Genomic DNA, 26,929 nt, shown 5'->3' on the forward strand with positions numbered 1-26,929 from the left:
GGGAGTCTCTGCCTGGGTGGGAGCCTTAAAAGTTGGGGCACTGGCTGTGTGGTCCAAACCCTTCACTCTTCAGGGAGTGACTGAGAGTTGAGGGTTCCCCACTGATTGTATGGTGCTCTGCCAGGTATGGGATTTATGGTGTGAATGTGTCTCAGTCTTTCCCACCTGTTTTGATGTGATATTTTCTCTTTAGCCCACTATATAGGAGTCACTCAGCTAGTTTCTGGATCCCTCTTAGAGGGGCTTGCTCCCTGTGCAGCTGTACATTCAGTGACTCTGTTGGAGGAAGGAAATCCAGGAGCCTCCAGTGTTGCCACCTTAGTCCCACTTCTTCTCTGCTTCTTTCCTTTTTTTAATTAATTTTCTTTTTATTGAAGGACAATTGCTTTACAGAATTTTATTGTTTTCTGTCAAACCTCAACATGAATCAGCCATCAGATCAGATCAGTTGCTCAGTCGTGTCCGACTCTTTGTGACCCCATGAATCGCAGCACGCCAGGCCTCCCTGTCCATCACCAACTCCAGGGGTTCACTCAGACTCACGTCCATCGAGTTAGTGATGCCATCCAGCCATCTCATCCTCTGTCGTCCGCTTCTCCTCTTGCCCCCAATCCCTCCCAGCATCAGAGTCTTTTCCAATGAGTCAACTCCTTGCATGAGGTGGCCAAAGTACTGGAGTTTCAGCTTTAACATCGTTCCTTCCAAAGAAATCCCATAAGTATACATATATCTCCTCCCTTTTGAACCTCCCTCCCATTTCCCTCTCCATCTGACCACTCTAAGTTGACACAGAGCCCCTGTTTGAGTTTCCTGAGTCATACAGTAAATTCCCTTTGGCTATCTATTTTACATATGCAAATGTAAGTTTCCATGTTACTCTTCCCATACATCTTACCCTCTCCTCCCCTCTCCCCATGTCCATAAGTCTATTCTCTATGTCTATTTCTCCATTGAAAGTGAAAGTGAAGTCGCTCAGTTGTATCCGACTCTTTGCGACCCAGTGGACTGTAGCCTACCAGGCTTCTCCATCCATGGGATTCTCCAGGCAAGAGTACTGGAGTGGGGTGCCATTTCCTTCTCCAGGGGATCTTCCCAACCCAGGGATCGAACCTGGGTCTCCTGCATTGGAGGCAGATGCTTTTTCAGTACCATTTTTCTAGATTCCGTATATATGCATTAGAACACAATATTTATCTTTCTCTTTCTGACTTACTTCACTCTGTATAATAGGTTCTAGGTTTATCCACCTCATTAGAACTGACTCAAATGTGTTCCTTTTTAGGGCTGAATAATATTCCATTGTGTATATGTACCACGATTTCTTTATCCATCCATCTGTCAATGGACATTTAGGTTGCTTCCATGTTCTAGCTATTGTAAATAGTGCTACAATGAACAATGGCATACATGTGTCTTTTTCAAACCTGGTTTCCTCAGGGTATATGACTAGGAGTGAGATTGCTGGGTCATATGGTGGTTTTATTCCTAGTTTTTTAAGGAATCTCCATATCGTCTTCCATAGTGGCTATATCAATTTACATTCCCATCAACAGTGCAAGAACATGCCCTTTTCTCCACACCCCCTCCAGCAGTTATTGTTTGTAGACTTTTTGATGATGACTGGTGTAATGTGATATCGCATTATAGTTTTGATTTTCATTTCTCTAATAATGAGTGATGTTGAGCATCTTTTCATGTGTTTGTTAGCCACCTGTATGTTTTCTTTGGAGAAATGTCTGTTTAGGTCTTTTTCCCACTTTTTGATTGGGTTGTTTGTTTTTCTGGTATTGAGTTGTATGAGCTGCTTATATATTTTGGATATTAATCCTTTGTCAGTTGTTTCATTTGCTATTATTTTCTCCCATTCTGAGGGTTGTCTTTTCACCTTATAGTTTTCTTTGCTGTGCAAAATCTTTTAAATTTAACCAGGTCCCACTTGTTTACTTTTGTTTTTATTTCCATTACTGTAGGAGGTGGGTCATAGAGGATCTTGCTTTGATTTATGTCACTGAGTGCTCTGCCTGTGTTTTCCACTAAGAGTTATAGGATTAAAACTCTTCAAAAAATGGGCATAGAAGGAATCTACCTTAACATAGTAAAAGCCATATATGATAAGCCTACAGCAAACGTTTTTCTCAATGGTGAAAAACTGAAAGCATTCCCCCTAAGATCAGGAACAAGACAAAGGTGTCCACTTTCACCACTGTTATTCAACATAGTTCTGGAAGTCCTAGCTACAGCAATCAGAGAAGAAAAAGAAATAAAAGGAATCCAGGTTGGAAAAGAAGTAGTAAAGCTTTCACTGTTTGCAGATGACATGATACTGTATATAGAAAACCCTAAGATTGTCAAACAGGAGATGGCAAGAGTGAACATCGACATTCTAGGAATCAGCGAACTAAAATGGACTGGAATGGGTGAATTTAACTCAGATGACCATTATATCTACTACTGCAGGCAGGAATACCTCAGAAGAAATGGAGTAGCCATCATGGTCAGCAAAAGAGTCCAAAATGCAGTACTTGGATGCAATCTCAAAAATGACAGAGTGATCTCTGTTCATTTCCAATGCAAACTATTCAATATCACAGTAATCCAAGACTATGCCCCAACCAGTAACGCTGAAGAAGCTGAAGTTGAATGGTTTTATGAAGACCTACAAGACCTTTTAGAACTAACACCCAAAAAAGATGTCCTTTTCATTATAGGGGACTGCAATGCAGAAGTAGGAAGTCAAGAAATACCTGGAGTAACAGGAAAATTTGGCCTTGTAATATGGAATGAAGCAGGGCAAAGACTAATAGAGTTTTGCCAAGAAAATGCACTGGTCATAGCAAACTCCCTCTTCCAACAACACAAGAGAAGACTCCTACACATGGACATCACCAGATGGTCAACACAAAAATCAGATTGATTATATTCTTTGCAGCCAAAGATGGGAGAAGCTCTATACAGTCAACAGAAACAAGACCAGGAGCTGACTGTGGCTCAGATCATGAACTCCTTATTGCCAAATTCAGACTTAAAGAAAGTAGGGAAAACCACTAGACCATTCAGGTATGACCTAAATCAAATCCCTTATGATTATACAGTGGAAGTGAGAAATAGATTTAAGGGCCTAGATCTGATAGACAGAGTGCCTGATGAACTATGGATGGAGGTTCATGACATTATACAGGAGACAGGGATCAAGACCATCCCCATGGAAAAGAAATGCAAAAAAGCAAAATGGCTGTCTGGGGAGGCCTTACAAATAGCTGTGAAAAGAAGAGAAGCGAAAAGCAAAGGAGAAAAGGAAAGGTATAAGCATCTGAATGCAGAGGTCCAAAGAATAGCAAGAAGAGATAAGAAAGCCTTCTTCAGTTATCAATGCAAAGAAATAGAGGAAAACAACAGAATGGGAAAGACTAGATATCTCTTCAAGAAAATTAGAGATACCAAGGGAACATTTCATGTGAAAATGAGCTCAATAAAGGGCAGAAATTATATGGACCTAACAGAAGCAGAAGATATTAAGAAGAGGTGGCAGGAATAGACAGAAGAACTGTACAAAAAAGATCTTCACCTCTCAGATAATCACGATGGTGGGATTACTGACCTAGAGCCAGACATCCTGGAATGTGAAGTCAAGTGGGCCTTAGAAAACACCACTACGAACAAAGCTAGTGGAAGTGATAGAATTCCAGTGGAGCTATTTCAAATCCTGAAAGATTATGCTGTGAAAGTGTTGCACTCAATATGCCAGCAAACTTGGAAAACTCAGCAGTGGCCACAGGACTGGAAAAGGTCAGTTTTCATTCCAATCCCAAAGAAAGGCAATGCCAAAGAATGCTCAAACTACTGCACAATTGCACTCATCTCACATGCTGGTAAAGTAATGCTCAAAATTCTCCAAGCCAGGCTTCAGCAATATGTGAATCGTGAACTTCCAGATGTTCAAGCTGGTTTTAGAAAAGGCAGAGGAACCAGAGATCAAATTGCCAACATCCACTGGATCATGGAAAAAGCAAGAGAGTTCCAGAAAAGCATCTATTTCTGCTTTATTGACTATGCCAAAGCCTTTGACTGTGTGGATCACAATAAACTGTGGAAAATTCTGAAAAAGATGGGAATACCAGACCACCTGACCTGCCTCTTGAGAAATCTGTATGCAGGTCAGGCAGCAACAGTTAGAACTGGACATGGAACAACAGACTGATTCCAAATAGGAAAAGGAGTACGTCAAGGCTGTATATTGTCACCCTGCTTATTTAACTTATATGCAGGGCACATCATGAGATACACTGGGCTGGAAGAAGCACAAGCTGGAATCAAGATTGCCGGGAGAAATATCAATCACCTCAGATATGCAGATGACATCATCTTTATGGCAGAAAGCGAAGAAGAACTAAAGAGGCTCTTGATGAAAGTAAAAGAGGAGAATGAAGAAGTTGGCTTAAAACTCAACATTCAGAAAACTAAGATCATGGCATCTGGTCCCATAAATTCATAGCAAATAGATGGGGAAACAGTGGAAACAGTGGCTGATTTTATTTTTCTGGGCTCCAAAATCACTGCAGATGGTGATTGCAGCCATGAAATTAAAAGACACTTACTCCTTGAAAAAAAAGCTATGACTAACCTAGACAGCATATTAAAAAGCAGAGACATTACTTTGTCATCAAAGGTCCCTCTAGTCAGGCTATGGTTTTTCCAGTGGTCATGTATGGATGTGAGAGTTGGACTATAAAGAAAGCTGAGTGCCCAAGAATTGATGCTTTTGAACTGTGTTGTTGGAGAAGACTCTTCAGAGTCCCTTGGACTGCAAGGAGATCCAACCAGTCCATCCTAAAGGAGATCAATCCTGAGTGTTCATTGGAAGAACTGATATTGAAGCTGAAACTCCAATACTTTGGCCACCTGATACGAAGAGCTGACTCATTTGAAAAGACCCTGATGCTGGGAGGGATTGGGGGCAGGAGGAGAAGGGGATGGCAGTGGATGAGATGGTTGGATGGCATCACCGACTCAATGGACATGGGTTTAGGTGGACTCTGGGAGTTGGTGATGGACAGAGAGGCCTGGCTTGCTGTGCTTCATGGGGTTGCAGAGTCGGACACAACTGAGCAACTGAACTGGCCTATGGGTACCTTATTTTTGACAAAGGAGGCAAGAATATACCAAGCGCCAAAGACAGCCTCTTCAATAAATGGTGCTGGGGAAAGCGTACATCTACATGTAAAAGAACAAAATTAGAACACTTCCTAACACCATACACAAAGATAAATTCAAAATAGATTAAAGATCTAAATGTAAGGCCAGAAAGTATAAAATTCTTTTGTTCCTTAATCATCCTGTTTTCCCTTGAAGAAATCAGCCTCTATTTTTGTGTAGACCCAAAGATCTCCTAATCCTCTTACTGCTAAGTCGTTTCAGTCGTGTCCGACTCTGTGTGACCCCATAGACGGCAGCCCACCAGGCTTCCCGGTTCCTGGGATTCTCCAGGCAAGAACACTGGAGTGGGTTGCCATTTCCTTCTCCAACGCACGAAAGTGAAAAGTGAAAGTGAAGCCGCTCAGTCGTGTCTGACTCTAGCGACCCCATGAACTGCAGCCCACCAGGCTCCTCCGTCCATGGGATTTTCCAGGCAAAAGTACTGGAATGGGGTGCCATTGCTTAATCCTGTTAGAAAGGTTCAGTTTCCAGTTACATCATTCAGTGAATGAAACCAGTTACTTAACTTTCTTATGCCTAGGTTCCTGTATCCTTAAAATGGTATTGATAATAGTGCCTCATAATGTAGGACATTTATCATCAGGCAAGTTACATGGTGATGAAAATATTAATAATGTAATACTAATACTGAAAATAATAAAAATAGTTAGCATTTATTGAGTGTATACTCTGTTAGGCAGTGCTATATGTATGAACTCAAATAATCCTCAAAACAGCCCAAGGGTAGATGTTACTATTATCCCCCAATTGGGTCATGTCCAAATTCTCACAGCCAGAAAGGAACAGAACCAGAATACAGGCCAACCTAGGTAGACAGACTGTAGAGCCTGTACTCTTAACCACTAATTGCATTCTCAATAGTAAGATTATTAATATATTGCTGTAAATAATCAATACTTTTGAATGGAATTCACTTTGTGCCCAGAACTGCTGTATTCTATGAGGTAGATAGTACTGTTATCCCCATTTTATATAAGGAAACTGAGGCCCCTAGAAGCTAATTAAGAGCACAGTTGGTAGTGGCATAGGCAGGATTTGAACCCAAGCAGTCTGCATCCTAAATCTGTGTTCTTTGGCACAGTGCCACAGTGTGAGCTGTTATTACCATTGCACTAAATTCAGGCCAGTTTCCATGAATAATACAATAAAATTATTATTAAATACTATTTAATAATTGTTATTTAATAACAATGTAATATTATTTAATAATATAATTATATATTAGATGTAATAGTGTGGATAGATGTAATATGGTATCTGTCTACTAGAGCATATAAGGCTTGCTTTTTGTGGTCTATTGGAACTGTGTTTATGCTCTTCCTGTTGTTACCTATAACCCCCCAAAACAGGTTCCCAGCTTCCACATTAGTTTGGAAAAACACCAAGCAGCTATAGGAGTTATTTTGCCATGCCTCACCAAATAAAACAGGAAGGAAGTGCAGAAGTCTATGAACATTCAAGCTGTTAAGGTTTGAAATTTCAGGCAGATTACTGTCTGTAAAACATTTAAGGAGAAGTTTGTGTCAGTAAGTCACAACACCTGAGCAGTGTTTTCTAAATATCTTAGTGGTGTTGATCTAAGACAGGGGTAGGCAAACTTCTGTAAGGAGCCAGATAGTAAGTATTTCTTCTTTGAGAGCCAAACAGTCTTTGTCACAACTGCTCACCTCTGTTGTTGTAGTACAAAAACAGTCATAGGTGATGTGTAAACAAATCTGTAGCTGAGTTCCAATAAAACTTTCTTTACAAAAACTGGCGATTGGCCAGATTTGGCCCATGAGCTGTAATTTGCTGACCCTTAATCTAAGGGAGATGTCAGAGGATGAGATGGCTGGATGGCATCACCGATGCAATGGACATGAACTTGGGCAAACTTCAGGAAATGGTGAGGGACAGTGAGGCCTGACATGCTGCAGTCAATGGGGTTGCAAAGAATTGGACACAACTGGGTGACTGAAAAACAATCTAAGAGAGAGTTTGCCCACTACAGCAGGTATTTAATGCTAGTGAATTTGGAGATCAGCAGCCACTAGGAGACATATACTTAAAAACAATGTTAATGCTGTGTTTATTTCCCCCTTCCTTATTTTCTGTGAAACCTGACCTTGCTGTCATCCCACATTTACTGTATAAGGTACTTGTAAACCATGGTTAGCTAAGGCTTACAATATTCACATTGCTATGAAAGTATATATACCTGATTCCAGTCACTTGATTCATTAATATACTGAGGCTTGGCTTTAGGGACAGGCTTTCAAGGGCTTCCCTTGTAGCTCAGTTGGTAAAGAATCTGCCTTCAATGCAGGAGACCTGGATTCAATCCCTGGGTCAGGAAGATCCCCTGGAGAAGGGAATGGCAACCCACTCCAGTATACTTGCCTGGAGAATCCCATGGACAGAGGAGCCTGGGAGGCTACAGTCCATGGGGTCGCAAGAGTTGGACACAACTTAGCGACTAAATCATCACCACCACCAATGATGACCAAACAAGTTTTGAAAGACTATACAGAATGAGAATAGTGAATATGCCTTGTTTTGAGCAAATTATTTTGCTAAATATTTTGACACAGGGGTAACTTATTTCAAACAAATATTTACTTAAGAAAAATGGTTAAAGCTTTTTTTTTTAAACAATAATTTAGACCATTTCAAAAGGGCCATTTTAAAATACAGGGTTTTGTTTGTTTTTTTTTTGTTTTTTTGTTTTTTTTTGCCAGAAGCTTTCATTAATTATTAACTCTATCAGAAATGTATTTGTTAGCACCAAAATTAGTTGAGATCAACTTTATAACTCAATCATATAAATAACCTTCATTATTCCTTTGAAATTATCATTAACTTCCATTTTAAAGTTACATTTCAAAGTCATGTGTAATTTATTTATTTATTTTTGTCTTGTTTTTTGTCTTGTGTAATTTAATGCCATTTTGTTGCTTTTTTTTGGTTAACATTTGTCAAAGAGTCTTTAGAAGCACATCATATGGCTGAAAATCTAATTGCACCATTATTAACATTGAGCTGTAATCAGTAAATGATTAGTGGGCTGCATTCTTGAGTTAGCTTTGATAAATTCTTTGACCTCTTTGAATTAGCATTTGTTTCTTGGTCAGTCGAATTAAGTATTGATTAAGGAGGGCTAGCTTCCCCATCTCCCTCCTTCCCTGGCCTCTCAGTGCCTTGCCCTGGATGTTGGGGAGCTTGTGCTGACTAGGGGATTGCCCACTGTCTGTGGCCGTGGCTGGGGGTGGGCTGACGTGGGTGGGTCTTAGAATCATTACCTAGAATATTAATCAGATTGGGGAGAGATGGGAAGCTGAATTAGTGTTCTATTGCTGTGGTAATAATTACCATACAATTTGACTTAAAATTACACAATTTTTATAATCTTAAAGTTCTGCAAGTTAGAGGTCAGATACAGGTCTCATGTGGCTAGAATTGAATTGTTAGTGGAGCTGTGCTCCTTGTGATTTGTGCTCCTTCTTTTGACTCTGGCAGAGAATCTGTGTCCTTGACTTTCCCAGCTTCTAGAGCTGCCACATTCCATGGCCCCTTCAATGAGCCAGCAGCACGTGTCTCTCTGACTCCAGCCACAAAATGTTCTCTGCTTGTAAGGACTCCTGTGATTAAATTGTGCCCTCCTGGAAAACCCAGGATAGTTTCTGCCAGAGTCCTCATTCGCATCTGTGAAGTCCCTTTTGCCACATGTAGTAAGGTATTCACAGATTTCGGGGATCAGGACTTGGATGGTTTAGGGGAGCCATTATTCTGTCTGCCACAGGATTTGCATTCAGAGTGTTGGATTTACTGTCTGCACTGCCTGGGTTCTTCTCACTCTTTAGCTTCTTGCATTTTGGCATCCATTTCTGTCTCAGTCCATGTGAATCCTTTCTTTTCTCGGTTCTCCCCTTCTTCGGCTTTCCTTGAGCATGTCATTCTCTTGTTTTCCTTCTCTTGCTGCATGCAGCATTGCTGGGAAGGCTAGCTAGGTTGCCTGGGTTCAAATTCTGGCTGTGCCACTTACTCGTAACCTTTGGTCAATAACTCACTACTTCTATACCTCAATTTTCTCTTCTGTCACATGGGGATAAAGAATGTGCATGTATTAATACCATGTATGATTGACACAATGCTTAAAGGAGGTAATATATTTATTACTCTTAGAACAATATCTGGTACATGGTTAACCCTCAACCAGTGCTAACTATTGTTGCTGTTATTTTGGGTTATTCTCCCTCTAGAGGTTCCCTACAGGTTTTATCTGTGATCTCTCTCTCCTCTAGAAGTTGCAGGCTCTGTCAGAGCTTCACTATTCATTTACCTCTAGCAAAGAACTCCAGCCAGAAGCATGTCCAATCTCCACACCTTTATTTCCGGCAGTGCTGAGTGAACATTTTATTTCGATGTCTCAGGGAGCCAGAGACCCAGTATATCCAAAGATGAACCCATTTTGTAGCCTGCATCTTGCCTATCAAAATATCCCATCCATGTTTTTATTTCTTTTACTATCTTCAGATCCAAAGTTAATCTTAATTCTTTCCTCTCACCTCTAAACATTAAAAAGGTTATCCAGTTCTACAGAATCTGCTCTCAACCTGTCTCTTCGATCTGTTTGTGTCCCTCCTGTCACTACTCTGATCCAGGCCCCTATGATTATTAATAATCTGGATCTATTGCACAGGATGAAATCGAGGAGTCTTGTTAAATCTCTGCTCTGGTGATGTACCCCCCACCTTGCTCACATACCGTCAGTGATTCCTCATTGTCTTAGAATGAAGATTATACTCTTTAGTACAACGTTCAAGGCTCAAATTCTCTAAAATTTAATCCATACAAAATGTGTCATGAGCATTACATTCAGTCTATTCAGCCAGTGTTGATGCTCATATATCTTACACATGCTTGAGACTGGACACCTTTTCATTGCCTGAATTGACTCTGTCCTTTCATGCCCTCATGACTTTGCTGCCAGGAATGCTCTTTCCCTCCATCTCTGCCTTTTAGAAACTTGCCCAGCAATCCAGGCTGGGTGACAATACCACCCTCCTTGTGAAGCCTTCTGTAACAGCCCTTTTCTTAACTTTCCAAGTCAACCCATGGACCAAATTCAGCCCATCGCCTGTTTTTTAAGTGAAGTTTTATTGGAACTCAGCTACACATTCACTCACACATCATCCATGGCTGCTTTGGGGCTACCATAGTAGAATTGAGTAGTTGCAGCAGGAACCATATGGCCTGCAAAGCTCCAAATTTTTATTATCTGTTTCTACAGGAAAAGGGTGCTGAGCCTTCTTTCCTCTTCAAGTGTACATATTCTGAGCTGTACCTCCCTTATGGAGCTTTCACATCTTGCTGCTATCAGAGTTGCTTCTGCGTAACTTTTCCCCTGGTGACAGCATCCTCCTCTTACAGACATAGATTCAGCCTTCATCATCCTTATTTTTGTCCTTGGGCCTGACATGTAAGGCTCACTAGTTGTTGATAGAAATAAATTGTAACATAAAAAATTCTTTTTAACTAAGTTTTACTCACTTGCCAAATGACTAAAATCTTACATAAAACACTGTTCCCTCTAGGGGTTAATGCTTATCATTTGATGTTACTGATAGTAAACCATCTTGTGTTTCACTTCTAGAAGCTTTTTTTTGACTGCCAAGATAAAATTGACTCCAATGATTTTATGAAATAGCACTCTTATACTATGTAAGTTGCTTGATTGGTAATATTTAGTAAGTGGTTCCGCTGAAATTTGGGATTTCAGTGTATATGTTTGCACCAAGTGTGGGTTTCCCCATGTAAGGTACATACCTGGTTTCTACTTAGCTCTTTTTGTCACCTATCCCTAACTCTGTATACCTGGAGTGTGATAACATTTAACCATATCATTATGAAAAATATGAAATAATTAAAGTCCTTTTGGAGAAAGCAGAGGTGCTTTACTGGCTTCTTAGAGATAATTGAAGATTTAAAAAGAACTCTTTTCCAAGGTATAAATTTCAAACTGCATATTTCCAAATGCCTATATCCAGCTTTTCACTCCTTAAATATCACTTGTTACAGTTTTCTGATGAGTTTTATATCTATCTGGCGGAGGGGGTCTTGGGGGTGGGGCTGGAGGTAGAGAGTACCTTGTGCCTAAGTGTATGAAACACAAAGAAAACCCTTAAACTTCCACAAAATGACAAGAAATTCATAGTCATTCTCTCATTGTTTCTCTGAGTGAAAATGTGGTGATTTAAGATAAGTTAAATATCACAGGATGAGATGAAATGAGAAATTCAGAGTGCTAACCTTCAGAGTAGTGAAGAAGAAAAACTGACCCCAAATGAGACAGTCTTGGGGAATAAAAATGAAGGATAACAATCATGAAGTTTTTGAGAACCTTCCAAAGAAGTTTTCAGTGATGTTATTGAGTTATGAGAATGTAGAACCTTTAACTGTTAAAACTGAGGGAGATGGATTTGCACAACACTACCATCAAAATTCAGGTGAAAACAGCATTTGAATTAATGAGCAGATTTTAGTAAAAGGACTTTTTGTGTTGCAAAAAGTGGTTGGGTTGAGGACATTAATAAGAGGCAGTAAAGTGCCCAGGGTCTACCAACAGTGGGAAGCCTTTATGTTTACTTGCTCAGTCGTGTCTGATTCTTTAAGACCCCATGGACTGTAGCCCACAGGCTCCTCTGTCAATGGGATTTCCCAGGCAAAAATATTGGAGTGGGTTGCCATTTCCTCCTCCAGGGGATCGTCCTGACCCAGGCATTGAACCCACGTCTCCTGTATCTCCTGTATTACAGGCGTATTCTTTACCTGCTGAACCATCTGGGGAAGTCGTTACAGTGTCCAAAGAGGCGAGGATAGTATTAAAGCCCAGCAGAGTTGGAGCCATGGGAAAGGGACCACCTGACAGGTGCAGATCGCCCTGGGCCCTCAGAAGTCCTGAGACAGAGAGCAGGGAAGAAGTAACTCAGCCATCACCATTTGAGAACATTTTATGTCTATGTTTTCATCATGTCTGCTAACATTGTCTTGGCTGAAGCAGATCATAATGACCAGGTCCAAAATGAACAGAACAGGGAATGCACTTCCTTTTTTACTGGAAAGCGCTGATGGGCCACATGGCAAAGAAAAATTATGAAGAATTGGGGTTAGTCATCTACTGTATCACTGTAGTTTCCTAAAATGAAATCCTTCTAAAAGAATTCTGTAGCAAGGGGGGAAAAGGAGACTCTAAATCAGTCCCGTAGGAGAGAGAAAAATTACCAAAAAAGCTATAAAGAATCTAGAAGTGGGTTTGCAGGAGAGAAACCCTGGTAATTTATCCCTAGGACTTTAATTAACACTTGAATGTTGTTTCAGTCTCGTCTCTTTTCTGATTCTGTAAGTTCTTCGTATAGACACTGAACCAAAAGTTAAGTCTGGATAGTATCATATCTAGTCCTTAGCATTTTGGTCTCCTTTCAAAGTGCTTGAATGCCAAGGTAATGTGGCTTAAGACGGACAACTGTTACAATATTACAGATAACAGCAACTTGGCAGGAAGTCCTTCCTGGTTTTGATGTGTTGGTACTGCCAGGTTTGTGAATATACGGATGCCAACCCATCAAATAGCCGGTTCCAATGAAGGAAGATCAAATAGGAGTAGACATGTTTGTGGATGGTGTGATGGAGGAAGGCTGGGCTGCAGCGAGTCCTGTCATCAGGCCTCTGGAGATGGATTTGTTCTCCACCTTAGCAGTTAAATCTAAGAAAAAGAAAAAACTAGAAATAAATATCCCTTTTCACAGATTATCTTTTAATTAGGAATAGTTGAGTCATATTTAGCTTATGGTGATATTCAAAACATGGTTTTTTGGTGTCTTGAAACATAGTTGATCTAAGAAATGACAAGGAGAGTGATGCAACACATTAGCGCTGTTGCTGCGAGTTGTAAAACATTGACAGAGCTCCAGATGTTCCTGTGGCATAGAGTGCCTCTGAATCACAGGGATGACATTTAGATGAAGGCAGATCGCTTCTACATAGGCACCCTTCTATCGCACAACGCGGCCAGAGCTAGTGCAGTTTGGGAGTAAGCCGGAAACAAAGAGCACTGAAGAATTGTATTTTATTGAGCAAAATACTTATGTTTCAGCTAGAATTTTTGAAAACAAAGAAAATATACAAGGAACTTAGAAGAAATCTAAGCTTTGCTTTATCAAGACATTAAACACTTGCTGTGTTCTGTGGACAGACCTGTTGAATTTCCCAAGAGCAGACTCAAGCACCGTGGGAAAGATGGCTTGAAATTTAGGAGACAGAGCGAAGTAAGAATCACTTGGAAGATGACCACACATAGGTGACAGTGGGAGACACGGAATGTGTGAGAAGATGGAGAGAAAGAGAAGACCCATATCAGAACCTTGGGAAATCCTAACTGTGATTATGGCTTCCAAATATACAGCCATGTCCTAATCCCCAGAAACTGCGAATGTGACAGTTGGAAAGACTTTGCAGATGGGATCTTGTTTGCTGATGAGTTTGCTGCTAAGCATCTTGAGATGAAGAGATTAGCCTGTATTTTCCAAGTGGGCCCAAAGTGCCGTCACATGCATCCTTTAAAGGATGAGCGGTGGAGGGAGATAGACACGAGCGCAGAGGAGGAGGTGATATGACAGTAAAGACAGACATCGCAGTGATGTGCTCACAAGGCAGAGAACACCAGGGACAGCTGGCATCCATGAGATGCTGAAAGAGGCGAGGAATAGATTTCTTCTCACAGCTCTGAGAAACACCTTGAGTTCAGGCTTTTAGTCTATAGGACTGTAAGATAAATTTCTGTTGTTTCAACCCACCACAGTTACTGTAATTTGCTACAGTAGCCCCAGAAAGTGAGTACCCCCACCTTTGGGAACAAGGAGGGAAAGAGAACTTAAGAGTTAGGAGTTCAGTTCAGTTCAGTCGCTTAGTCGTGTCCGACTCTTCGTGACCCCATGGATCACAGCATGCCAGGCCTCCCTGCCCATCACCAACTCCCGGAGCCTACTCAAACTCATCTCCATTGAGTAGATGATGCCATCCAACCGTCTCATCCTCTGTTGTCCCCTTCTCCTCCTGCCCTCAATCTTTCCCAGCATCAGGGTCTTTTCAAATCAATCAGCTCTTCGCATCACATGGCCAAAGTATTGGAGTTTCAGCTTCAGCATCAGTCCTTCCAATGAACACTCAGGACTGATCTCCTTTAGGATGGACTGGTTGGATCTCCTTGCATGCCAAGGGACCTCAAGAGTCTTCTCCAACACCACAGTTCAAAAGCATCAATTCTTTGGCACTCAGCTTTCTTTATAGTCCACCTCTCACATCCATACATGACTACTGGAAAAACCATAGCCTTGACAAGATGGACCTTTGTTGGCAAAGTAATGTCTCTGCTTTCTAATATGCTGTCTAGGTTGGTCATCATTTTTCTTCCAAGGAGTAAGCGTCTTTTAATTTCATGGCTGCAATCACCATCTGCAGTGATTTTGGAGCCCCCAAAATAAAATCTGCCACTGTTTCCACTGTTTCCCCATCTATTTGCCATGAAGTGATGGGACTGGATGCCATGATCTTAGTTTTCTGAATGTTGAGCTTTAAGCCAACTTTTTCACTCTGCTCTTTCACTTTCATGAAGCGGCTCTTTAGCTCTTCTTCGCTTTCTGCCATAAGGGTGGTGTCATCTGCATATCTGAGGTTATTGATATTCCTCCCCACAATCTTGATTCCAGCTTCTGCTTCGTCCAGCCCATCATTTCGCATGACGACCCATCCCATGTTTTAGCTATTGTAAGTAGTCCAGCACCCACATTTTAACCACACACCATATACTTGTCATCCTTAAAGGTTTGTGTTTTTCAAGGTTCTGACTTAAAGATCTTTTTCAAGTAAGATAGATGGTAGGTCTCAAGAGGAAAAGTCATGTTTAAAAGATATTTGAGGGTAGAAGGGAGGGAAGATGAGAGATTTGATATCCCCTGGGCTCCATCTTTTCAGCTGAGTGAGAGAGGAAGTGATGCTGAAGTTGAAGGAAGCAGCCAAGCCTCAGGCCTGAACTTGTCTAGGGAAGAGGATGAGGGTGTAATGAAACCAGAAGCACTACATTAAAAATGGGTTACACAGATGAACATGTCATTTTCTTGACCAGCTCTTGACTCTCTGCTGTGGAGTGAGAAGGAGCTGAAGAAGGGGAATCGTCACCTCCGTCTCTGCATGGAAGGTACTTGGGAACTGAGGAGAGAGTCAGAAGTACACCATGTGATCCTTCTCCTTAGAGACTCTGGAGCTGGTGGAAGAAATGGGTCATCTGCCTGCCAGCAGGTGACTGAGAGTACAAGGCCATGGTGTGATCAAAACTAATGGCAAGTTTAAAGAGACCGGAGTGTATACTTGGGCCAGAGGAGCTGGAAGGGTTTCAGGAGGAAGAGGCAGTTTCTTACTGACGAAGGTGTTTGGTAACTGGTCAGGAGCCAGGGAGACATTTCAGATGGATGGAAAAGGAGGGGAACAGATGGTTTCATAAGAGTTTGGGTCTAAAGGAGTGTCAGCACACTCTCCCTTCCAACCCTGCCTCGTTAAATTATTCAGAACCACTACTGACTTCATACAATTCACCCTTGGATTGATATCTCATTCATCAGGCTACATGCTAAAGTGGAAAAGATCAGAGTTCAGATTCGTTGCTCAGTTGTTGTGTGGCCTTAGGTGAGTAGCTTCACTTCTTGGGCCTCAGGTTTCAAACGTAGAAATGAATACTGTCTTTGAAGGTTGTGATGAGGCCTTATTGGGACAATGATCAATATTGAGCTTGTTTAATAGATAGTGTCAACCTTTTCTTGCAAAGAAGTTAAGAACAAGATGGGTGATGCACTTTATTTGCTGATAGTTCCTTTCTGAAGATGTGACTGCTGTGTGTGTGTGTGTGTGTGTGTGTGTGTGTGTGTGTGTGTGAGTCGCTCAGTCACGTCCAATTCTTTGCGACCCCATGGACTGTAGCCCCCCAGGCTCCTCTGGCCATGGGATTCTCCAGGCAAGAATTCTGGATTGGGTTGCCATGCCCTTCTCCATGTGACTGCTGAGTCTCCTGTAAATGTTAGCTTTCTGTAAGACTGGAGTATATTTGCTGTCTTGTGTACTGTTTGTTTACACATCTCTCCTTCATTGACTTAGCCACTATATGAGGAGAGCTCTGATGGTCCAGTCTCTTTGTCTGTACCTCTGAGAATTCCTAATTCATGGAGGACCCAGAGGGCTTTGCTCAGATATCAAGGGTTTTGCCCCAGTTACCCTATAAAATATCCATCTTCCTCATATCCACTTTTTCCTGGTAGTACTTGTGAATTCTTTTTATATTTGACCTTTTCCCCATCATCTGCATTATTAGATTTTTTAATCAGGAATTCAACAGTTTCAAGTACCTGTGCTGTTTATTTCAACTGTGTAATTTTTCTTCACATTTCTGTCATTTTGTGTTTCCTTGAGGGGTTGTTAGATAAGAGCTAGAAGTGCCATGCTGACTCACCATTCTGGTTCCTTCAGCCCAATAATCTTTGGAAAAGGGACAAGAAAATATGGTCTCGGGAGAGCCATCTATTGCAGACTGAGACTGTTGTGTACCGTCTGATGTTGACTTAAAGCGTCTCTCCCAGCCCCTTCATCGGTCACCTGAAAATCTATCTGCGTTCTTCTGGAGTCTTTTTTAATATTTATTTTAATAAGTGTATTTGGCTGCCCTGGGCCTTAGTTGTGGCATGTGGGTCTTGAGTCTTCATTGCGGTGTGCAGAGTCTTTTAGTTGCTTCATGAGGGATCTACTCCCTCGACCAGGGATGGAACCTGGGGCCTCTGCACTGGGAGCGCAGAGTCTTAGCCATGGGACCACCATGGGAGTCCCTCTTCTGGAGTCTTTATGGGTCTGCAGACATTTGTCTTGCACCTCTCTGGAAATGTGGAGCATATCATGGTGGGAGGGAGCGTGGGGGTGCCAGGTGGCTGCTATTGTGATAGTACTGCTCGGAGGAAGGCTCACACTTGCCCAGGCAGCTGTGCATCAGAGCAGGGCATGCAGTGGGAGGGGAAGGCTCCCAGGCTGTCTCCTGAGCGCCCACCCCGCATGGCAGGCTTTTCCAGGATAAATCTTCCAACAACAAGGTTTCAGCTTCAGAGCATTGCAGGCTTAGTTACAGTTAATGGGGCAGAGTATCCTGTTTGTGAGGAGGTAGATGCATGGACAGAGAAGGCAATGGCACCCCACTCCAGTACTCTTGCCTGGAAAATCCCACGGACAGAGGAGCCCGGTAGGCTGCAGTCCATGGGGTCACTAAGAGTTGAACACGACTGAGCGACCTCACTTTCACTTTTCACTTTCATGCATTGGAGAAGGAAATGGCAACCCACTCCAGTGTTCTTGCCTGGAGAATCCTAGGGACGGGGGAACCTGGTGGTCTGCCGTCTCTGGGGTCGCACAGAGTTGGACACAACTGAAGCGACTTAGCAGCAGCAGCAGCAGCAGACACGACACCCAGAATACCAGCTGTTAATCTACACTGGGGATCCTGTCTTCCAGGGAGATGGGAATACTCGTGTGATTACTGTCTCCTTGCCCTGGGAGCCAAATCCTAATCTGAAGTTCGTCTGTGAGCATTGTCAGAGTAAGGGCAGTTAAGTGGATAAAGGAGAGAAAATTTGTGTGTCAGTGCTATCTGCCTGTGCATTTGGAAATCTTGAACTTTGGGGCTGTTGCCTGGATGGGCACTGCCCAGGTTTGTCTCCCTTACACGTTTAATGTATTTTTTTTTTTTTGCATTGTTATTGTTTTTTCCTTGGCTGACTAAACCTCATTCTGGTTTGAGTCATCCTTTCTTAAAATTCATTAGAATTTACAGATTGGCCCAGGTTATATCCTCCTCTCCTCCTTGGAGAAATTTAAAAATAACTCTTCATACCTCTGTTATATCCCAGATTGCTCAGAATTTTAAAATATAGTTTATATGTATCAGCAGATATAATCCATATCAATATAATTGATGTAAATTAATGTAATCCAGTATTATTTTTGATGAAATTGACATGAAGTCTGGAATTTGCTTCAAACTACTCTGGCACCTAAAAAGCAAACCAACAACAAAAGGAATGAAATAGGTGAAGATTGGAAAGTTTTCTCAGCCTTTTGGAAAGATCTTTATTTATTGAAACTGGATGGTGTGTGCATGGGGTCCCTCATACTATTCCTTTTACTTTTAGTGTGTCTGAAAATTTCCCAGATAAAATAGCTCTAAATATGTACATCATTCTAAGGTTATCAGAGGTATAAATCTGAGTTCAGTCTGTATTCTGACTTATACATGAATACTTTGAAAAAACTTATTTGATTTTTATTTAAATTCCAGATATCACAATAATTTCTAATCCTCATTGCCCCTGACAACAGCATGCCAATTATGTGCACATTTTTCAGGACTCAGGAATAATTCTAATATTTAACTTTATTGCATCTGTGTATAAAACTCTTGTCACAATAACTGAGGATGTCCATTTTTGACTGAAACAACATTCAGTTATTTATGTAATGTGAAAATCAGTCACTACCACAATTTTAGTATTACTACCATCCCTTAAGAATGTGAAACAGTTACTGAATGCTTTCTGGATTTTATGCCAGAAAATAATTTGGTGTTTTAGCTATTCTGAACCGACGTCTTCAATATCATGGTGCTATTTCTCATTCCAGGTTTAAGTTTATCTATTCATGGGGCTGAAAAGCGTTTGCAAATCCACCAACGGCGAAGTGTGGCAAGCCGCCCAGGGTCACGTCGCCTGCCCGTGGTCAGGCATTCCTCACTTCCACCAGGCAGAAGGTCAGTAAAAATGGAGACGAGCTCTTCTGGAATCACTAATGGGAGAACCAGAGTCTTCCACCCAGGTAATGCATGGGGAAGGGTCAGCAGGGACCTGGGTTAGCAGCAGCCTGACCGCCTGTGCTATATTTTTGTCATCTAATTCTGCCACGCTTCCAGATAAGCTTACTTTTTAAAAGAGTCTTGAGTTTTTTTCCCCCTTCTTTTCACTTCCATCAGTGGTAAATGTCACCAAGACCAATAGGAGGGAAGAGGGCTTGAAGTATCAGAAAGGTTAAGGCAACATTCCACTTACTGTGGTAGAATCTAGATGAAAATTCCAGTGAATACACTTGCTCAGTTCAGAAAAGTTTACTGTAGAATCAAACAATACAGAGGTTTGGCCAGTTTCTTGATACTTTGCTCTAAGACAGCCCAGGGAAAATGTCAAGGTGAAAATGTGGACTTTGAAGCCTCAGTTATGCGGCTTAACTCGCTCATGTTTTCTTTCTCAGGTGAAGGGAGACAGCTAGAGTCATGTGAATTTCCAAGGCCCTGGGAAGTACCTGTGATTTCTTAAAAATGATAAAATGATCAAAGTTGGTATTTACCACCTCACGTATTTGGGTGAAAGGCTCATTTAAGTATTCATTCATTCATTCATTCAACACATTTCTTGAGTGCCTGCTGTATGCCAGGCTTTGTTTTGAAAACTGAGGAAAAACAAGTGAACACTATTTCTGACTCATGGAAATAGCACATTGTGAGGAAATTCCAAAGTCACATATTTTAAGTCTCCCCCAATCCTGATTCCTGTGTGTAATGTGCTTTCAGGTGCCAGCCAGTCTCAGCTAAAATCATTTCCTTCTCTTGCCATGTCATCTTCTTTCTCTCAGCTGACACCCTGGCTTCCTACCCTCACTGAGAAACCCACGGGCCTGAGACTACAGGTCCCTGCATCTCCAAATATATCTCTTTCTACTCCTGTCCTTCACTTCTGTCCTCTGGTGGTTGGGAGGTGGCGGTCTTCCCACTGTCCTTGACTGAGCTTTCCCCTGTGTCCTTCACCAGTGGCCTTGACCACCCCTCCTCTCCTGGACCTTGGTCTTTCCCCTCAGTTTGTGAAGAAGGCTGAAGCTTCTCATTTTAATCATCTTCATTTGACACTGCATCCTTTTCTCACTTCCGCCACTTCTCCTGGTCCCTCCAAAGCCAGATTTCTGAAAGAGTAACCTACCTTTGTTCACTCGGGTTCCCAGCCACTTGTCAACCCAATGCAGCCTGGTTTCTGCCTCATTCACATCATCATGGCTCTTCTTATTGACCTGCTTTCACCACAATTTGGTGGGTGGCAGACTCTTCTGATGTACCCAACCAGAGTGGACCACCACTTCTTCCCAAAGCATATTCCCTGACTTCCATGGCAACCTGCTTTCTCCATTCTCCTATAGCTTCTCTCACAGGTAACTCTGATGGTTTCCCAACCTCTAGCATCTCGCTTGTCCTCTTGCCTCTTGTCACAGTACATGGTTCACACCAAATGCAGAATGACTCATCTTCACCCGTGACTGTGCCATTCATCTTGCTTGTCCTACTCATTCCAGGGTAACGGCCAACACTCTTAGTATGTTAGGAACAAATGCCCACCATAATCCAGGCCCTAGTGCTTCTCATCCATTTTTGCCTCTTTCTGTCTTAAACTTTACACTCCAATGTATCAGCCAAGGATCAACCAGAAAAGCAGAGCCAGAAGATTTATACTAGAGTTTTACTAAAAATCGACTTACATGATTTTGAGGGCTGTCTAAGCAGGTCTGAAATCCATAGGACAGGCTGTTGAAGGGCAGACTAAAAGCCTTGAGCACAGCGGAGGATGCTGTCCACAGGTACAATTTCTTCTTTAGGGAAGCCTCAGCTCTGCTTTTAAGACCTTTTGCCTGATTGAATGAGCACCCCTCTCTCATTGTGGGATAATCTCCCTTATTTAAAGGTAACTGATGATGGACTTGAAATCACCTTCACAGCAGCATCTGGATTGGTCTTCACCAATAACTGGGAACTCTAGCCAAGTTGGCACATCAACCAGACCTTGAGATCTGATCAGACTTACTTCCTTTCAGCTCTCCAGACACATGGTGCTGAGTCATGTCTCTCCACCCTTGCTCATGCTGGTCTCTCTAGGATACCCTGATTTTGTTCCATAATCTTGAATACTTAGAAATGGTCTGTCTCGCCACCGTAAGATCTTTAAAGTCATGGATTCTGGAATATTTATTTTTGTATCTCCAATAAATAATTTTTAGGGTAGGACTGAACTGACCCTTCATTAGCTGGTTTTCAGACTATGACTATAGAGTTCCTTAAAAATTTTTTTCTGGCTTTTTAAAAGTATAATTGACTGATTACAATCACTTTCTAATTGCTCTATCAACCTTTCAACAAATGTTTTATTGAGGGCCTGTTTGGTTGCCAGACACTCTTTAGGCACTTAGAATACGTCAGTGAATGAAACAAAGATCCCTGCTCTTAGAGAGTTTACATACTATACGGAGGAGATAGATGATATATAAACATAGTAAACAATGTTTAGGAAGAAGATAAATATTATGGATAAAAGAAAAAGGAGGGGTAGCAGGTGGTGAGGGTTGCATTGTTACAGTTGTAATAAGGTGGTCCTCAAGGTGTAGGGCGGAGAAGGCAATGGCACCCCACTCCAGTACTCTTGCCTGGAAAATCCCATGGATGGAGGAGCCTGGTAGGCTGCAGTCCATGGGGTCGCTAAGAGTTGGGCACGACTGAGCGACTTCGATTTCACTTTTCACTTTCATGCATTGGAGAAGGAAATGGCAACCCACTCCAGTGTTCTTACCTGGAGAATCCCAGGGGTGGGAAAGTCTGGTGGGCTGCCGTCTATGGGGTCACACAGAGTCAGACACTACTGAAGCGACTTAGCAGCAGCAGCAGCAAGATGTAGGGCACATTGTGGAGAAGATGTGTGATCAAGGGCTAGAAGGCAAGAGAGCCATGTCTATAGGCAGGTTCATTCCAGCCCAGGGGTAGCCAGTGGACAGGCCCTGGGATAGGAGTGAGTCTGGCAGTCTGGGAAAAAGCACTGAGACCCCTGAGCCTGGAGTGAGAAGCACACATCAGCTCAGTGAGGTCAGATGGAGCAGGGCCTTGAAGAGCATGTAAGGACTTTGACCCCTGTGTGAAATGGGAGCTCTTAAAGGGTTGTGAACGGAAGAATCCTGTAAGTGGACATATTTTTTAACAGGATCACTTTGGCTGTTATTTGAGAATAGACCACAGGGGTAGAGGGTAAATGGAGGAAGATCAGATAGGAGGCTGCCATTAACAATCCAGTCAAGACATGATGGCTCTTACTAAGGGCAGCGGAAGTGGTGGTGAGAATTTGGATCCTGGATGTATTTTAAAGTTGGGCCAACAGAATTTCGATAGATTAAATGTGGAATAAGAGAGAAAGGAGAGCTAAGTACAACTTTATGGTTTTTGACCTGAGTAAATGGGATTGGTATCAACCGATATGGAGAAAGCTGAAGGGAAAGCAGAATTTAGGATTTGAAGGCAGAAACGGGGTCAAAATCAAAAGTCTGTGGGGAAAAAAAAAGTCTGTGGGCAACTGAAGAGACCACATGGATGGTGGTATAAACATTGTTGGAGTTTGAGAGACTGGGGTTTAAAGCCATGGTAAGAAAAGAGATGACCAGATGGAGAAGGGGGAGAGGATTAAGGGCTGAAATCTGTTGCACCCCAATAGAAAAGGTCTCAACATGAACCACCAGCAAAGAAGGCAGAGAAAGAAAAAGAAAGCTGGCCAGCAAGACTAGATAAACCAGAAATTATGTGTCTTGGAAATTAAGAAAGTCTTACACAAAGATAGAAGTGATTATCTAGGTTAAATGTTTCTGAAAGTCAAGTAAGATGAGGAATGAGAATTGGCCTCTGATTTTAGTCAAGTGGAGATGGATGGTGATTTTGAGAAGAGCAATTTTGGTGAAGTGGTGGGGATTAAACCCTGATTAAAGTAGGTTTCATAGAGAATGGAAGCATGTGTATCAGATATTGAGAATATATACAACTTTTTAAAAGTAGTTTTGCTGTGAAGGATCGTGAAGAAATAGGGCAGCAGCTGGGGGAGAAGTGAGGTCGAAAGAGTTTCTTTTCAAAATAGCAATCTCCTGCAGATCATTTGTGGCACTGGGGAGATGGGGGGATTTGTGATGTGAGCAGCAGTGAGGGAAATGAGAGCTGTTCGCACAATAGAGTCATGAAGAGTTTTTCTGTGATAACAAATGGGACGGGAGAGTGCGTGGATGCTGGCAATGTGAGGAGGGTCTCAGAAGTTCTTTTCCCCTGTTTCAGGGCTTCCCTGGTGGCTCAGATGGTAAAGTGCCTATCTGCAATGCAGGAGACCTGGGTTCGATCCCTGGGTTGGGAAGATCCCCTGGAGAAGGAAATGGCAGCCCACTCCAGTACTCTTGCCTGGAGTGACTCCACTTTCACTTTCACTTTCCCCCGGGTTCAGTTTTATCTGGAATCTGGAAAGGAAGGTCATAACTGAGAATGAGAAAGGAGTGAGATGGATTGAGAGGATGGTATGATGGTGTAGACAGTGGAATATGGTTGCCAGCCCACATTAAAAGGCTAGTTGAGGTTCACAGTTGAAACTAAACTAGGACTAGTTACCATAGTTGTGTGTTTTCCTTTAACCTTGTTCAGCTACTTGAGTGAAAACATAGAACATATGTGAGTGAGTGAGTGAAGTCGATCAGTCATGTCTGACTCTTTGCGACCCCATGGACTGTAGCCTATCAGGCTCCTCCATCCATGGGATTTTCCAGGTAAGAGTACTGGAGTGGGTTGCCATTTCCTTCTCCAGGGGATCTTCCTGACCCAGGAATCAAACCTGGGTCTCCCGCATTGTAGGCAGAGGCTTTTACCGTCTGAGCCACCAGGGAAGAGCCAAACATATGTAGAGTTGTCTTTAGTTCAGGATTGTGATTTTGCCAAGGAACTGGGAAAAGAGAAGGGGAACCAGAGGTGCACTAGAGAGAAAAATGATAACAACTGATCATGTAAGCTTGGTACAGAAGGGAGTGAAGACACCCAGGGGCATGAGTTTCAGTGGATAGTTGATAGGATCACTTTGTTGGAGGTCCCAGAGGGGTTGAAGTGTGTTGAGGTTAAGTTAGGGGAAGAAGAGCTGAAAAGATAAGAGGGGGTAATTAGAGAGTAGAGTGCAGGGCACTGATATTAAGGAGGGCATTGCAGTTACTAGTAATGGCGAGGTCAAGGCTAGGGTATGAAGTTAGTGTAATATGATGGAGGGCAAGATCAGTGGAGAAAATAATTCTCAGGGAATGAGAGGCAAGAGTTTGAGAAAGCTCATCTGCATAGACATTGAAATTGAATAGTTTTGGGAGAGTGACAAAAAGCCAGGAGTTAACCTCATCAGGAAATGAGGAAACATGATCTGGAAGGCGGCAAGTAGGTGCAGTGATGGTGGAGAAAAGGTGATATAATAGAACAACCTCAGAGTCAAGACTGGGGATGTTTAGGGAAGAGGGAAGAACAGCGATCTAAAGGTGGCATTGAGGACTCAAGGAATATACTTCCCTTCTCCAGATTCTTTGGTGTCAGGGCTGTGGGAGAAAAATAGTACCATAGGAAGGAGCCTGTGGGAGGCCATGACCTCTGGGAGGAGCCAGCCTTTCCTTAGAGCAAGAAGATAAAGGGAGCAATCTGAGAAAAGACAGGTGGGAATAGAATTCTGGAAGGCCCAGTGGAAAGGTTTTGAAAGTTGGGACCTTCAATGGCTCTCTTATTTTTCCAGAGCACCCTGAAGTTCTCCACCCTGAAGTTCACTTTTTAATCCTCCTCTGCTTAAAAATCTTTATGCTTATCTAGAACAAAGGACAGTGTTGTGAGCCCAATTGTTTGAAGCCTCTACAAACTCACCTCTCCCTGTTTTTCTTGGAATATCTTTTATATACTCCATAACCTGCCTTGTTCTACTTTATCCTTAGCTCTGCACTATTTCTCAAGTAGGCTTTTACTCTCCCGTTTTTCTGCCGTTGTTCAAGCTCCTCCCTCTTTTTGGAATGCCCCTACCTCCATAAATTTCTCTTAAGCCCTTCTCATTCCTCAAAATGTAACCTAAATTCTATTCTGCCTCCTCCTAAAAGCCTTTCTGGATCCCTCTGGTCAGATCTTCTCTCCCCCTTGCCCAGAACTTGGAATCTAATCCACTCACTGGATATAGGTTTTCATTCTGAAATTATACAGAGTAAATCTATATTTCTTTTAGTGATGACCTTTTAGTTGGTTGAAAACTCATCTTGAGCAATTTTCAAACTGAAGCATTTCCTAGTTTTTTCGATGCTTCCTTTGACAACATGGTTTTCACATTCTTTTACCATCCTACCCATTCCGCTCTTAGAAAAAGTCTTATTTAATTGCTGCGCCTTTGGAAATACATTGCCCAGAATTGTATAAAATGTTCTGTTTGTGTTTGATTGAGGCAGAAAATAGTCTTTGACATCCACTACTGATATTAATGTAATAAACATTTGAAGAAATGTTATAAAGATATTTCTTAATGGTGTAATATCAGCATATCTTGTCACTACTTTTACCTTAAAAACATATCACTGCATTTATCTATCATAATTTTATCATAGATTCTTGAATCCTACTGGCATTGGCTATTGGTTGAAACTATAAAGCCATTCCTTAGCACAGAATTATAATTAAGAAAAATCATAGTAAATTATAGTTAGAAACCTGATTTTGAAAATATATGTGTTTAAAATTCATATTATTGAGATACATATGATGATTTCAATTCTATCCTTCTAATGTTTAGTGTACATTTTTACTAATGCATCATAGTTCTCTTTGGGAGATTATAGAAGAGCTCTCAAGCTGAGTTTCTTATTTGCACTGAGTCATAGATCTTAGAAGCAGCACGTGCATTTTAGTCATGGTGAAGCCTATTAAGTCATCCATCTAATTTTTACAAAGTTAATCATCTTGGTTCCCAAAGTGCTTTCTAAAAGCCCACTCAGATTGGTTGTTAAGCATGAAAAGAACAAGAAAATCTTACAGATCTTCCATGCCATCAGCCCTGAACAATTTTAGTTCATTTATCCCTCTTTGAGTTTACAAGCATTTCTGAGTGCCTACCATGTCCTAACAAACATTTATTTGAAGGGTAGCTCTTTGGAGCTGGAATGATGTAGAACTCTATTACTCATGGACCTTAGGGAGCTCACAGTCATGTCCAAAGGGACCATCAGTCAGGGCTCTTTCGTTATAAACAATTGAAACCAATTATTTAATTCAAGCAAAGAAGAAATTTAAATTTCAAGGATATGGATGGAAAGCCTGGAGAACTAGCCTTGGGAAAAGGAACAGATACCAATAAAAGAACTATTTGACTTTCTGGAATAAATAAACCCTTACCACTTTTCTTAGTTTCATCATTTGGCTCAGTTTTTGAAGACCCGGAAGAGATCCCTATTTGCCATGTGCCTTTCCCTTGGTTGGGTAGAGAGTGGTGAAAGATAAAAGGATAGGACAGGAGATGTCTCCCTTGAGCAGCAGATAGGACCCCTTTATTTCTCCTCCCACTTGGACTCCACACAGTAAGGGAACGACACTTCCCCAAAATGAAATAGAAGTGACATTACAAAAGGGAAGTGTATATGAAAGCATGTCCATTATACAGGGACCTGTGCTTAATCTGCTATAATAGAATTCATTGTATTAAGGGGTGGAATAAAGATGTAAATAAAATTATGGTAACATTCTTAGGACAAAGATTTAAGAAGTAATCAAAAGGCCATA

General features: G+C 41.8%; 1 protein-coding gene across 19 annotated transcripts in view; it reads left to right on the top strand.

The window, feature by feature from the left end:
- ANO4 (anoctamin 4) overlaps positions 1-26,929 on the top strand; it is a 431,104-nt gene that overhangs the window by 190,933 nt on the left and 213,242 nt on the right. For 14 of the 19 annotated variants that reach the window (XR_009736492.1, XM_061417051.1, XM_061417056.1 and 11 more), the window contains exon 4: positions 18,955-19,146. Coding sequence is in view for 18 of the 19 variants with exons in the window: in XM_061417036.1 (XP_061273020.1) it covers positions 18,955-19,146 (192 nt within the window). In the remaining variant the exon portion in view is untranslated. The remainder of the gene's footprint in view (positions 1-18,954; positions 19,147-26,929) is intronic. The other 5 variants (XM_061417047.1, XM_061417048.1, XM_061417052.1 and 2 more) reach the window with 1 other exon arrangement.

This window comes from Bos javanicus, chromosome 5 (assembly GCF_032452875.1).
Source record: "Bos javanicus breed banteng chromosome 5, ARS-OSU_banteng_1.0, whole genome shotgun sequence".
Taxonomy (NCBI): Eukaryota; Metazoa; Chordata; class Mammalia; order Artiodactyla; family Bovidae; genus Bos; species Bos javanicus.